Raw genomic sequence first — 15,188 nt, 5'->3', positions numbered from 1 at the left:
TGAATGTTGAGCTTTAAGCCAACTTTTTCACTCTCCTCTTTCACTTTCATCAAGAGGCTTTTTAGCTCCTCTTCACTTTCTGCCATACGGGTGGTGTCATCTGCATATCTGAGGTTATTGATATTTCTCCCAGAAATCTTGATTCCAGCTTGTGCTTCTTCCAGTCCAGCCTTTCTCATGATGTACTCCACATATAAGTTAAATAAGCAGGGTGACAATATACAGTATAGAAGTACTCCTTTTCCTATTTGGAACCAGTCTCGTTCCATGTCCAGTTCTAACTGTTGCTTCCTGGCCTGCATACAGATTTCTCAAGATGCAGGTCAGGTGATCTGGTATTCCTATCTCTTTCAGAATTTTCCACAGTTTATTGTGATCCACACAGTCAAAGGCTTTGGCATAGTCAATAAAGCAGAAATAGATGTTTTTCTGGAACTCTCTTGCTTTTTCGATGATCCAGCGGATGTTAGCAATTTGATCTCTGGTTCCTCTGCCTTTTCTCAAACCTTGAACATCAGGAAGTTCATGGTTCACGTATTGCTGAAGCTTGGCTTGGAGAATTTTGAGCATTATTTTACTAGTATGTGAGATGAGTGCAATTGTGCTGTAGTTTGAGCATTCTTTGGCATTGCCTTTCTTTGGGATTGGAATGAAAACTGACCTTTTCCAGTCCTGTGGCCACTGCTGAGTCTTCCAAATTTGTTGGCATATTGAGTGCAGCACTTTCACAGCATCATCTTTCAGGATTTGAATTAGCTCTAATTGCATGACATCAAAAAATCATGTTTTGATAAGAGACCTACATGAAAATAATTACAATGCAGTGTGAATAATGTGTATAAAAGAGGAAAAATGTTATTTTGTAACCAACAGAAACCAGAGACTGATTCCTTAGGAAGATCAAATAAGAAGTGACATTTGACCTAATTTCTAAAGAAAGGCTTCAACCATGAAGAGGAAATACATTGCTAAAACTGACAGCATAAACAAAACTATGGATGCATGAAAGAGGAAAGTATGTTTAGGGCATATGTTCTTTGCTAATAATTATTTATACGAAGTAGAAAAATCATATACAACAGTAAAGCAAAAATTTATTTGGATGTATTAAATACTAAATCTCATGCATGGATCACAGGTTTGTTATGGTGAAGAGGCTTGCATGACTCAATGAAGCTATGAGCCATGCCATGCAGGCCCAACACATATGGACAAGTCATCACGAAGAGTTCTGACAAAACTTGATCTACTGGGAGAGGAAATGGAAACACAGTCCAGTATAATTGAATCGAGAATCCCAGGGGCAATATGAAAAGGCAAAAATATATGACATCAGAAAATAAAGCCCCCAGGTTAGAAGGTGTCCAATATGCTATTGGGGAAGAGCAGAGGGCAATTATTAATAGCTCCAGAAAGAATGAAGTGGTTGGGCCAAATGGAAATGATGCTTAGATGTGGATGTGTCTGGTTGTGAAAGTAAAGTTTGACACTGTAAAGAACAATGTTGCAGAGGAACTTGAAATTTTAGGTCCATGAGTAAAGGTAAATAGGATGTGATCAAGCAGCAGATAGCAAGATTGAATGCCAACAACTTCATTTCAGTTCAGTTCAGTTGCTCAGACGTCTCTAACTCTTTGTGACCTGATGGACTGCAGCACACCAGGTCTCCCTGTCCATCACCAACTCCCAAAGTTTACTCAAACTCATGTCCATTAGTTGGGGATGCCATCCAGACATCAGATTCTCTGTCATCCCCTTCTCCTCCCGCCTTCCATCTTTCCCAGCATCAGGGTCTTTTATACGAGTCAATTCTTCGCATCAGGTGGCTAAAGTATTGGAGTTTCAGCTTCAACATCAGTCCTTCCAATGAACACCCAGGACTGATCTCATTTAGGATGGACTGGTTGGATCTCCTTGCAGGCCAAGGGACTCTCAAGGGTCTTCTCCAACACCACAGTTCAAAAACATCAATTCTTCTGTGCTTAGCTTTCTTCATAGTCCGACTCTCACATTCATACATGACTATGGAAAAACCATGGCCATGACTAGATGAACACTTGTTGACAAAGTAATGTCTCTGCTTTTTAATATGCTATTTACGTTAGTCATAACTTTTTTTCCAAAGAGCAAGCCTCTTGTAATTTCATGGCTGCAGTCACTGTCTGCAATGATTTTGGAGTCCAAGAAAATAAAGTCTGTCACTTTTCCCAATGTTTCCCCATCTATTTGCCATGAAGTGATGGGAGAGGTTGCCACAATCTTAGTTTTTTGAATGTTGAGTTTTAAGCCAGGTTTTCTTTTCTTTTTTTTCCACTCTCCTCTATCAATTTCATCAAGAGGCTCTTCAGGTCCTCTTAACTTTTGCCATAACAGTGGTGTTATCTCCATATATGAGGTTATTGCTATTTCTCCCAGCAATCTTTATTCTAGTTTGTGTTTCATCCAGCCTGGCATTTCACATGGGACTCTGTATATAAGTTAAATAAGCAGGATGACAATATATAACTTTGACATATTCCTTTCCTGATTTGGAATCAGCCTGTTCTTCCATGTCCAGTTCTAACTGTTGCTTCCTGACCTGCATAAAGATTTCTCAGGAAGCAGGTCAGGCGTTTGGTATTCCTATCTCTTATAGAATTTTCCACAGTTTGTTGTGGTTCAAATAGTCAAAGTCTTTGGAATAGACAATAAAGCAGAAGTAGATGCTTTTCTGGAACTCTCTGCTTGTTTGATGATCCAGCAGATGTTGGCAATTTGATCTCTGGTTCCTTTGCCTTTTCTAAACCCAGCTTGAACATTGGAAGTTCATGGTTCACATACTGTTGAAGTCTAGCTTGGAGAATTTTGAGCATTACTTGACTAGCGTGTGAGATGAGTGCAATTGTGCAGTAGTTTGAGCTTTCTTTGGCATTTCCTTTCTTTGGGATTGGAATGAAAACTGACCTTTTCCAGTCCTGTGTCCAGTGCTGAGTTTTCCAAATTTGCTGGCATACTGAGAGCAGCATTTTTCCCAGAATTATCTTTTAGGATTTGGAATATCTCAATTGGAATTCTATCATCTCCACTAGCTTTGTTCATACTGATGCTTCCTAAGGTCCACTTGACTTCACATTCCAGGGTGTCTGGCTCTAGGTGCGTAATCACACCATCGTGAGTATCTGGGTAATGAAGATTTTTTTTATACTGTTCTTCTGTGTATTCTTGCCAACATCTTAGGAATCTGTTAATTAAAATGGACAGGAATGGGAGAATTTAATTCATATGATCATTATATCTGCTATTGTGGACAAGAATCCCTAAGAAGAAATGGAGTGCCCCTCATAGATAAAAAGGAATCCAAAATACAGTACTTGGATGCAGCCTCAAAAAGCACAGAATGATCTTGGTTTGTTTCCAAGGCAAACCTTTCAACATCACAGTAATCCAACTCTATGCCTCAACAACTGATGCTGAATAAGCTGAAGTTGACTGGTTTTATGAAGACCTAAGACACACTCTATAACTAACACCAAAAACAGAAAATTATATCTTGTTCATTATAGGGGATTGGAGTTAAAAAGTAGGAAGTCAAGAGATATCCAGAATAATGGGCAAGTTTTGCCTTAAAGTACAAAATGAAGCAAGGCAAAGTCTAACAGAGTTTTATCAAGAGAACACATTGGTCATAGCAAACACCTTCTTCCAATAACACAAGAGACAACTTTACAAATGGACATCACCAGATTGTCATTATCAAAATCTTATAATTTGTACGAAACCAAAGATGGAGAAGCTCTGTGCAATCAGCAATAACAAGATTTGGAGCTGAACTGACAGTAGCTCAGATCATGAGCTCCTTATGGCAAAATTCAGGCTTAAATTAAAGAAAGTAGGGAAAACCATTAGACCATTTAGCTATGGCCTAATCAAATCTCTTATGATTATACATTGGAGATGATGAATAGATTCAAGGGATTAGATCTGGTAAACAGAGTGCCAGAAAATCTGTGGACAGAGATTTGTAACATGGTACAAGAGGCAGTGACCAAAATAAAAGTAGTCTTAGGGGCCCTTATAAATAGCTGAGAAAAGAAGAGAGGCAAAAGGAAAGGGGAGAAGGGAAAGATATACCCATCTGAATACAGAGTTCCAGAAAATAGCAAGGAAATGTTAAGAAGGCCTTCTTAAGTGTTCAATGCAAAGAGAATAGGAAAGACTAGAGATGACCTAAATCAAATCCCTAACGATTATACAGTGGAAGTGAGAAATAGATTGAAGGGACTAGATCTGATACACAGAGTGCCTAATGAACTATGGTTGCAGGTTCATGAGATTGTACAGGAGACAGGGAGCAAGACCATCCCCATGGAAAAATAATGCAAGAAAGCAAAATAGCTGTCTGAGGAGGCCTTACAAATAGCTATGAGGAGAAGAGAAGCAAAAAGCAAAGGAGAAAAGGAAAAATATACCCATTTGAATGCAGAGTTCCAAAGAATAGCAAAGAGCGATAAGAAAGCCTTCCTAAGTGATCAATGAGAGGGGGCAGTCCTAAGATGGAGGAGGAATAGGACAGGGAGACCACTTTCTTCCCCACAGATTCATTAAAAGAACAATTGAACACTGAGAAAATTCCACAAAACAACTTCTGAATGCTGGCAGAGGATATCAGGCACCCAGAAAAGCAGTCCATTGTCTTTGAAAGGAGATGTTTTATCAACAGTGCTGTATAGATGGAGAAGTCTTGAGGCTACTGTACAAATAAGACTGAAAAGCAGAAGCAAGAGCCTTAAGTCCAAATCCTGAGAACACCAGAGAAATCCTGACTCCAGGGAACATTAATCGACAGGAGCTCATCAAACGCCTCCATATCTACAGTGAAACCAAGCACCAACCAAGAGCCAACAAGTTCCAGAGCAAGACATACCATGCAAATTCTCCAGCAACATAGGAACATAACCCTGAACCTCAATATACAGGCTGCCCAAAGTCACTCCAAACCCATTGACATCACATAACTCATTTGTGGACACTTCATTACACTCCAGAGAGAAGAATTTCAGCCCCACCCACCAACACAAGCTTCCCTAACCAGGAAACCTTGATAAGCCACCCATACAACCCCACCCACAGCTAGGAAACTCCACAATAAAGAGAACTCCACAAACTACCAGAACACTGAAAGGCCACCCCAAACACAGCAATATAAATAACATGAAGAGACAGAGGAATACCCAGCAGGTAAAGGAACAGGATAAATGCCCACCAAACCAAACAAAAGAGGAAGAGATAGGGAATCTACCTAATAAAGGATTCTGAATAATGATAGTGAAAATGATCAAAATCTTGAAAACAAAATAGAATCACAGATAAATAGCCTGGAGACAAGGATTGAGAAGATGCAAGGAAGGTTTAACAAGGACATACAAGAAATAAAAAAGAGTCAATATATAATGAATAATGCAATAAATGATTAAAAAAACACTCTGGAGGGAACAAATAGTATAATAATGGAGGAAGAAGAAAGGATTAGTCAGGTAGAAGATAGAATGGTAGAAATAAATGAATCAGAGAGGAAAAAAGAAAAATGAATTAAAAGAAATGAGGACAATCTCAGAGATCTCTGGGACAATGTTAAACACCTCAACATTCGAATCATAGGAGTCCCAGAAGAAGAAGGCAAAAAGAAAGACCATGAGAAAGTACTTGAGGAGATAATAGTTGAAAACTTCCCTAAAATGGGAAAGGAAATTTTCACCCAAGTTCAAGAAACACAGAGAGTCCCAAACAGGATAAACCCAAGGCGAAACACCGCAAGACACATATTAATCAAATTAACAAAGATCAAACACAAAGAACAAATATTAAAAGCAGCAAGGGAAAAACAACAAATAACACACAAGGGGATTCACATAAGGATGACCGCTGATCTTTCAATAGAAACTCTTTAGGCCAGGAGGGAATGACAAGACATACTTAAAGTGAAGAAAGAAAGTAACCTACAGCCCAGATTACTGTACCCAGCAAGGATCTCATTCAAATATGAAGGAGAAATCAAAAGCTTTACAGACAAGCAAAAGCTGAGGGAATTCAGCACCACCAAACCAGCTCTCCAACAAATGCTAAAGGATCTTCTCTAGACAGGAAACCCAAAAATGGTGTATAAACTAGAACCCAAAACAATTAAGTAAATGGCAATGGGATCATACTTATCAATAATTACCTTAAATGTAAATGGGTTGAATACCCCAACCAAAAGACAAAGACTGGCTGAATGGATACAAAAACAAGCTCCTATATATGTTGTCTACAAGAGAGCCACCTCAAAACAGGGGACACATACAGACTGAAAGTGAAGGGCTGGAAAAAGGTATTCCATGCAAATAGAGACCCCACACACACAAAAGGAGGAGTAGCAATACTCATATTCGATAAAATAGACTTTAAAACAAAGGTTGTGAAAAGAGACAAAGAAGGACACTTCATAATGATCAAAGGATCAATCCAAGAAAAAGATATAACAATTATAAATGTATATGCACCCAACATAGGAGCACCACAATATGTAAAAAAGACAATGCTAACAAATATGAAAGGGGAAATTAGCAATAAGACAATAATAGTGGGAGACTTTAATACCAGTAAAGTAATGCTCAAAATTCTCCAAGCCAGCCCTCAACAGTACATGAACCATGAACTTCCTGATGTTCAACCTGGATACAGAAAAGGCAGAGGAACCAGAGATCAAATTGTCAACATCCACTGGATCATTGAAAAAACAAAGGAGTTCAAGAAACTCATCTATTTCTGCTTTATTGACTATGCCAAAGCCTTTGACTGTGTGGATCACAACAAACTGGAAAATTCTGTACCAGACCACCTGACCTGCCTCCTGAGAAATCTGTATGCAGGTCAAGAATCAAGAGTTAGAACTGGACATGGAACAACAGACCTGTTCCAAATTGGAAAAGGAGTACATTAGGTTTGTATTTTGTCACCATGCTTATTTAACTTATATGCAGAGTACATCATGAGAAATGCTGGGCTAAAGGAAGCACAGGCTGGCATCGAGATTGCTGGGAGAAATATCAATAACCTCAGATATGCAAATGACACCACCCTTATGGCCGAAAGTAAAGAAGAACTAAAGAGCCTTTTGATGAAAGTGAAAGAGGAGAGTGAAAAAATTGGCTTAAAGCTCAACATTCAGAAAACAAAGATCATGACATCTGGTCCCATCACTTCTTCTCAAATATTTGAGGGAACAATGGAAACAGTGGCAGGTTTTTTTTTTTGCTCCAAAATCACTGCAGATGGTGACTGCAGCCATGAAAATAAAAACACTTACTCCTTGGGAGAAATGTTATGATCAACCTACACAGCATATTAAAAAGCAGAGACATTACTTTGCCAACAAAGTTCTGTCTAGTCAAGTCTATGGTTTTTCCGGTTGTATGAATGTTGAGTGTTGGACTATAAAGAAATCTGAGTGCTGAATAATTGCTGTTTTTGAACTGTGGTATTGGAGAATACTCTTGAGAGTCTCTTGGACTGCAAAGAGATCCAACCAGTCCATACTAAAGAAAATCACTCCTGAATATTCATTGGAAGGACTGATGTTGAAGCTGAAACTCCAATACTTTGGTTACCTGATGTGCAGAGCTGACTCATTTTAAAAGACCCTGATGCTGGGAAAGATCGAAGGGAGTACGATAAGGGGACAACAGAAGATGAGATGATTGGATGGCATCACTGACTCAATGGACATTAGTTTGAGTATACTCTAGGAGTTGGTAATGGACAGGCAGGCCTGGCATGCTGCATTCCATGGGGCCACAATGAGTCAGACACAACTGTATGATTGAACTGAACTGAGAGATCACCTCAAGAAAAATGGTGATAACAAGGGAATATTTTATGCAAAGATGAGCAGCATAAAGGACTGAAAAAGGCAAGGACCTTCCAAAAGCAGAACAGATTAAGAAGAGATTGGAAGAATACACAGAAGAACTTTACAAAAAGGCCTTAATGACCCAGATAACCACAACGGTATGGTCACTCACCTAGAGCTAGAGCTAGATATCCTGAAGTGTCAGGTCAAGCAGGCCTTATGAAGCATTATTTATGAACAACGCTAGTGGAGGTGATGGAATTCCAACTTAGCTATTTAAAATCCTAAAATATGATAGTGTTAAAGTGTTGTTCTTAATATGTCAGCAAATTTGGAAAACTCGGCAGTAGCCACAGTACTAGAAAAGGTCTGTTTTCAATCCAATCTCAAAGAAGGGCAGTGTCAAAGAATGCCCAAACTACTGCACAATTGTGTTCATTTCACTTGCCAGCAAAATAGTGCTCAAAATCCTTCAAACTAGGCTTCAGCAGTCGGAGAAGGCAATGGCAACCCACTCCAGTACACTTGCCTGGAAAATCCCATGGATGGAGGAGCATGATAGGCTGCAGTCCATGGGGTTGCTAAGAGTCTGGCATGACTGAGCAACTTCCCTTTCACTTTTCACTTTCATGCATTGGAGAAGGAAATGGCAACCCACTCCAGTGTTCTTGCCTGGAGAATCCCGGGGATGGTGGAGCCTGGTGGGCTGCCGTCTCCAGGATTGCACAGAGTCAGATACGACTGGAGTGACTTAGCAGCAGCAGCAGCAGGCTTCAGCAGTACATTAACTGAGAAATTCTAGATATACAACCCGGGTCTAGAAAAGGCAGAGGAATTAGAGATCAAATTGCCAACATTTGTTGGATCATAGAGTAAGCAAAGGAATTCCAGAAAAACATTTACTTCTGCTTTATTGCTAAGGCCTTTGTTTGTGTGAAAGCATTAGTTGCTCAGTTATGTCTGACTCTTCACAACTGCATGGACTCTACCTTGCCAGGTTCCTCTGTCCATGGAATTCTTCAGTCAAGGATACTGAAGTGGATACCCATTCCCATTGAGCCCAGGTCTCCTGTATTTCAGGTGGATTCTTTACCATCTGAGCCACCAGGGAAACCACAACAAATTGTGGAACAGTCTTAAAGAGATGGGAGTGCCAGACAACCTTACATATCTCCTAGAAATCTGTGTGCAGGAGAAGAAGCAACAGTTAGAGCCAGATATGGAACAACAGACTGGTTCAAATTTTGGAAAATAGTACAACAAGGTGCTATATTGTCATCCTGCTTGCTTATTCTGTGCAGATTACATCATGCAAAATGCCATGCTGGATAAATCACAAGTTGGAATCAGGATTGCCAGGAGAAATATTAAAAAAAAACCTTAGGTGTGTGAATGATACCACTTTAATTGCAGAGAGGGAAGATCAATTAAAGTTTCCCTTGATAAGGGTGAGAGAGGAGAGTGAAGAGCTGTATTGAAACACAATATTTAAAAAATGGAGATCATGGCATCTGGTGCCATCACTTCATGGCAAGTAGAAGGGAAAAAATGGAACCAGTGACAGACTTTATTGTTTTAGGCTCCAAAATTTGCAGGTGATTGCTTGTAGCCATGAAACTAAAGGGGTTTGCTCCTAGAAAAGAAAGCTATGGCACATCTTCAGTTCAGTTCAGTCGCTCAGTCATGTCCGATACTTTGTGACCCCATGAATTGCAGCACGCCAGGCCTCCCTGTCCATCAACAACTCCCAGAGTTCACCCAGACTCAACGTCCATCGAGTCAGTGATGCCATCCAGCCATCTCATCCTCTGTCGTCCCCTTCTCCTCCTGCCCCCAATCCCTCCCAGCATCAGAGTCTTTTCCAACGAGTCAACACTTTGCAGAGGTGGCCAAAGTACTGGAGTTTCAGCTTTAGCATCATTCCTTCCAAAGAAATCCCAGGGTTGATCTCCTTCAGAATGGACTGGTTGGATCTCCTTGCAGTCCAAGGGACTCTCAAGAGTCTTCTCCAACACCACAGTTCAAAAGCATCCATTCTTCGGTGCTCAGCCTTCTTCACAGTCTAAATCTCACATCCATACATGACCACAGGAAAAACCGTAGCTTTGACTAGGTGGACCTTTGTTGGCAAAGTAATGTCTCTGCTTTTGATTAGTCAATTTAGGTTGGTCATAACTTTTCTTCCAAGGAGTAAGCGTCTTTTAATTTCATGGCTGCAGTCACCATCTGCAGTGATTTTGGAGCCCCCCAAAATAAAGTCTGACACTGTTTCTACTGTTTCCCCACCTATTTCCCATGAAGTGATGGGACCATATGCCATGATCTTCGTTTTCTGAATGTTGAGCTTTAAGCCAAATTTTTCGCTCTCCTCTTTCACTTTCATCAAGAGGCTTTTAGTTCCTCTTCACTTTCTGCCATAACGGTGGTGTCATCTGCATATCTGAGGTTACTGATATTTCTTCCAGCAATCTTGATTCCAGCTTGTGTTTCTTCCAGTCCAGCATTTCTCATGATGTACTCTGCATATAAGTTAAGTAAGCAGGGTAACAATATACATGTACTCCTTTTCCTATTTGGAACCAGTCTGTTGTTCCATGTCCCGTTCTAACTGTTGCTTACTGACCTGCATACAGATTTCTCAAGAGGCAGGTCAGGTGGTCTGGTATTCCCATCTCTTTCAGAATTTTCCACAGTTTATTGTGATCCACACAGTCAAAGGCTTTGGCGTAGTCAGTAAAGCAGAAATAGATATTTTTCTGGAACTCTCTTGCTTTTTCCATGATCCAGAGGATTTTGGCAATGGATCTCTGGTTCCTCTGCCTTTTCTAAAACCAGCTTGAACATCGGAAAATTCACGGTTCATGTATTGCTGAAGCCTGGCTTGGAGAATTTTGAGCATTACTTTACTAGCATGTGAGATGAGTGCAATTGTGCAGTAGTTTGAGCATTCTTTGGCATTGCCTTTCTTTGGATTTGGAATCAAACTGACCTTTTCCAGTCCTGTGGCTATTGCTGAGTTTTCCAAATGTGGTGGCATATTGAGTGCAGCACTTTCACAGCATCATCTTTCAGGATTTGAAACAGCTCCACTGGAATTCCGTCACCTCCACTAGCTTTGTTTGTAGTCATGCTTTCTAAGGCCCACTTGACTTCACATTCCAGGATGTCTGACCCTAGGTGAGTGATCACATCATTGTGATTATCTGGGTCATGAAGATCTTTTTTGTGCAATTCTTCTGTGTATTCTTGCCACCTCTTCTTAATATCTTCTGTTTCTGTTAGGTCCAGATCATTTCTTTCCTTTATCGAGCCCATCTTTGCATGACATGTTCCCTTGGTATCTCTAATTTTCTTTAAGAGATCTCTAGTCTTTCCCATTCTGTTCTTTTCCTCTATTTCTTTGCATTGATCATTGAAGAGGGCTTTCTTATCTCTTCTTGCTCTTCTCTGAATCTCTGCATTCAGATGCTTATATCTTTCTTTTTCTCCTTTGCTTTTCACTTCTCTTCTTTTCACAGCTATCTGTAAGGCCTCCCCAGACAGCCATTTTGCTTTTTTTCATTTCTTTTCCATGGGGATGGACTTGATCCCTGTCTCCTGTACAATGTCACGAACATCATTCCATAGTTCATCAGGCACTCTATCTATCATATCTAACCCTTAAATCTATTTCTCACTTCCACTATGTAATCATAAGGGATTTTATTTAGGTCATACCTGAATGGTCTAGCAGTTTTCCTTACTTTCTTCAATTTCAGTCTGAATTTGGCAATAAGTAGTTCATGATCTGAGCCACAGTCAGCTCCTGGTCTTGTTTTTGTTGCCAGTATAGAGCTTCTCCATCTTTGGATGCAAACAATATAATCAATCTGATTTCGGTGTTGACCATCTGGTGACGTCCATGTGTAGAGTCTTCTCTTGTGTTGCTGGAAGAGGGTGTTTTCTATGACCAGTGCATTTTCTTGGCAAAACTCTATTAGTCTTCGCCCTGCTTCATTCCGCATTCCAAGGCCAAATTTGCCTATTACTCCAGGTGTTTTTTGACTTCCTACGTTTGCATTCCAGTCCCCTATAATGAAAAGGACATCTTTTTTGGATGTTAGTTCCAAAAGGTCTTGTAGGTCTTCATAAAACCGTTCACCTTCAGTTCTTCAGTGTTACTGGTTGGGGCATAGACCTGGATATCTGTGATATTGAATGGTCTGCCTTGGAGACGAACAGAGATCATTCTGTCGTTTTTGAGTTGGCATCCAAGTACTGCATTTTGGACTCTTTTGTTGACCATGATGGCTACTCCATTTCTTCTGAGGGATTCCTGCCCGCAGCAGTAGATATAATGGTCATCTGAGTTAAATTCACCCATTCCAGTCCATTTTAGTTCGCTGATTCCTAGAATGTCAATGTTCACCCTTACCATCTCTTGTTTGACCACTTCCAATTTGCCTTGATTTATGGACCTGACATCCAGGTTCCTATACAATATTGCGCTTTACAGCATCGGATCTTGCTTCTATCACCAGTCACATCCATAGCTGGGTATTGTTTTTGCTTTGGCTCCATCCCTTCATTTTTTCTGAAGTTATTTCTCCAGAATATGGCACATCTAGGCAGTGTATTAAAAAGCAGAAAAGTCACTTTACCAAAGGTTGGTATAGTCATAGCTAAAGTTTATTAAGTAGTCATATATGGATGTGAGAGTTGAAACATAAAGAAGGCTGAGTGCTGAAGAATAGATGATTTTGAATTGTGGTGCTGGAGATGACTTTTTGAGAGTCCTTTGGACTGCAAGGAGATCAAACCAGACATTCCTAAAGGAAATCAACCCTGAATATTAACTGGAATGAACAATCCTGAAACTCCAATACCTTGGCCACATGATGCAAAGACTCAACACATTGGAGAAGACTCTGATTCTGGGAAAGACTAAACACAAAAGGAGAAAGGGTTGGCACAGAAATAAGACAGAAGTATCTGCAAACTATGAATTTTCTCAGCTTCCTAAGAGCTGAATAAGAACAAAATCATGACCAGGGTGCATTTTAACAGAGAAGAAAAGAAATATCCATTCTGTGTTTGAGTGTCTCCTGCAGAGGTATGGGTCAGCAGTGCCCAGCAGCAGGGGCAGCGGCTCTGGCTGCAGCAGACCTGGGTCTGCTATAAGCACTCTTGGAGGAGGTCACCATTAATCCCATAATAGAACCACCAGAACTCAGACGAGACTGGGGAAGAAGACTCTTGGAGAGCACAAGCAAAACCTCCTGCACACTAGGAATCAGGAGAAAGGAGAAGTGATGCCAAAAGAGACTGATCCAGACTTGCCTGTGAATGTGCAGGAGTCTTTGGAAAAGGTGTGGGTCTGTGATGACCTGCTGCAGAGTCAGAGTAATGAGTGTGGCGGTACGTGCACCGGACCACTTAGTTCAGTTCAGTCGCTCACTTGTGTCCAACATTTTGGGACCCCATGGACTGCAGCACACCAGGTCTCCCTGTCCGTCACCAACTCCCAGGGTTTACTCAAACTCATGTCCATTGAGTTGATGATGTCATCCAGCCATCTCATCCTCTGTCATCCCTATCTCCTACTACCTTTAATCTTTCCCAGCATCAGGGTTTTTTCAAATGAGTCAGTTTTTCACATCAGGTGGTCAAAGTATTGGAGTTACAGCATCAGCATCAGTTCTTCCAAATAATATTCAGGACTGATTTCCTTTAGGATGGAATGGTTGGATCTCCTTGCTGTCCAAGGCACTTCCAAGAGTCTTCTCCAACACCACAGTGCAAAAGCATGAATTCTTTGATGCTCAGCTTTCTTTATAGTCCAACTCTCACATTCATACATGACTACTGGAAAAACTATAGCTTTGACTAGACGGACCTTTGTTGGCAAAGTAATGTCTCTGCCTTTTTTTTTTTTTTGTTTGTTCTGTTAAACAATGATTTTATTGCTTTAGTACAATACACACATTTATGCAACCAGGGCAGAGGCTGTGGATGACTCCTATTTCCAACTGGGGGGGGGTAGGACTGTTTGGTCTTGTAGTATTGAGCCAACCGGTGAATACGGCTCTCAATCAGATGGAATTTAGCATCTTTATCCTTTCTGTTCCTCTCAAGATGCTTTCGAACAGCAACAGCTTTCTTAATTAAATGATAGAGATCCTCAGGGAGATCAGGAGCAAGTCCTTTGGACTTAAGAATTCTCAAGATTTTGTTGCCTGTCACAAAACGTACTTGTGCAACACCATGAGAGTCTCTCAGGATCACACCGATCTGGGAGGGAGTCAGGCCCTTCTTGGCCAGTTTGTAGATCTGCTCCTTCACTTCGTCAGAAGTGAGCTTCAGCCAGGTGGGGACGCTGCGGCGGTAGGGCAGAGCCGACTGGGACAGGCCCTTCCCGGGAGCGTGCATGCGACCCATGATGGCGGCGGTGTGGTAGCAAAAGGATGTCTCTGCTTTTTAATAAGCTGTCTAAATTGGTTATAACTTTTCTTCCAAGAAGCAAGCCTCTTTTAATTTCATGCCTGCAGTCACCATCTGCAGTGATTTTGGAGCCCCATACAATAAAGTCTGTCACTGTTTCCACTGTTCCCCCCAACTATTTGCCATGAAGTGACGGGACCAGATGCCATGATCTTAGTTTTCTGAATGTTGAGATTTAAGCCAACTTTTTCACCCTCCTCTTTCAGTTTCATCAAGGGGCTCTTTAGTTCTTTGCTTTCTGCCATAAGGGTGCTGTCACCTGTATTTCTGAGATTATTGATGTTTCTCCCAGTATTCTTGATTCCAGTTTGTGCTTTATTCAGCCCAGCATTTCTTATGATGCACTCTGAATGTAAGTTAAATAAGCAGGTAACAATATTCAGCCTTGACATATCCCTTACCTGATTTGGAACAGGTCTGTGGTTTCATGTCCAGTTCTAACTGTTACTTCTTGGCCTTCAAACAGATTTCTCAGGAGGCATGTCAGGTGGTCTGATATTCACATATCTTTAAGAATTTTCTGCAGTGTGTGTGACACACACTGTCAAAGGCTTTGGCATAGTCAATAAAGCAAAAGCAGATGTTTTTCAATGATCCAGTGGATGTTGTCAGTTTGATCTCTTGTTCCTCTGCCTTTTCTAAATCCAGTATGAAATCTGGAATTTGATGGTTGACATACTATTGAAGCCTGGCTTGGAAAATTTTGAGCATTATTTTACTAGCATATGGGATGAGTGCAATTGTGTGGTCGTTTGTCCAATCTTTGGCATTGCCTTTCTTTGGGACCAGAATGAAAAGTGACCTTTTCCAGTCCTGTGGCCACTGCTGACGTTTCCAAATT

At 40.7% G+C, this 15,188-nt stretch overlaps 1 protein-coding gene across 1 annotated transcript; it reads right to left on the bottom strand.

The window, feature by feature from the left end:
• Nucleotides 1-13,832: 13,832 nt before the first annotated feature.
• On the bottom strand, nt 13,833-14,310 carry LOC101120300 (small ribosomal subunit protein uS15-like). The gene is given in 2 exon segments (XM_060410814.1): nt 13,833-13,889; nt 13,892-14,310. Coding segments are annotated over 2 exon segments (450 nt in total). The 5' UTR covers nt 14,285-14,310.
• Between the last annotated feature and the right edge of the window lie 878 nt (nt 14,311-15,188).

This window comes from Ovis aries, chromosome 2 (assembly GCF_016772045.2).
Source record: "Ovis aries strain OAR_USU_Benz2616 breed Rambouillet chromosome 2, ARS-UI_Ramb_v3.0, whole genome shotgun sequence".
Classification (NCBI taxonomy): domain Eukaryota; kingdom Metazoa; phylum Chordata; class Mammalia; order Artiodactyla; family Bovidae; genus Ovis; species Ovis aries.
The sequence above is the reverse complement of the archived record's forward strand: the minus strand, read 5'-3'. Positions and strand labels throughout refer to the sequence as shown.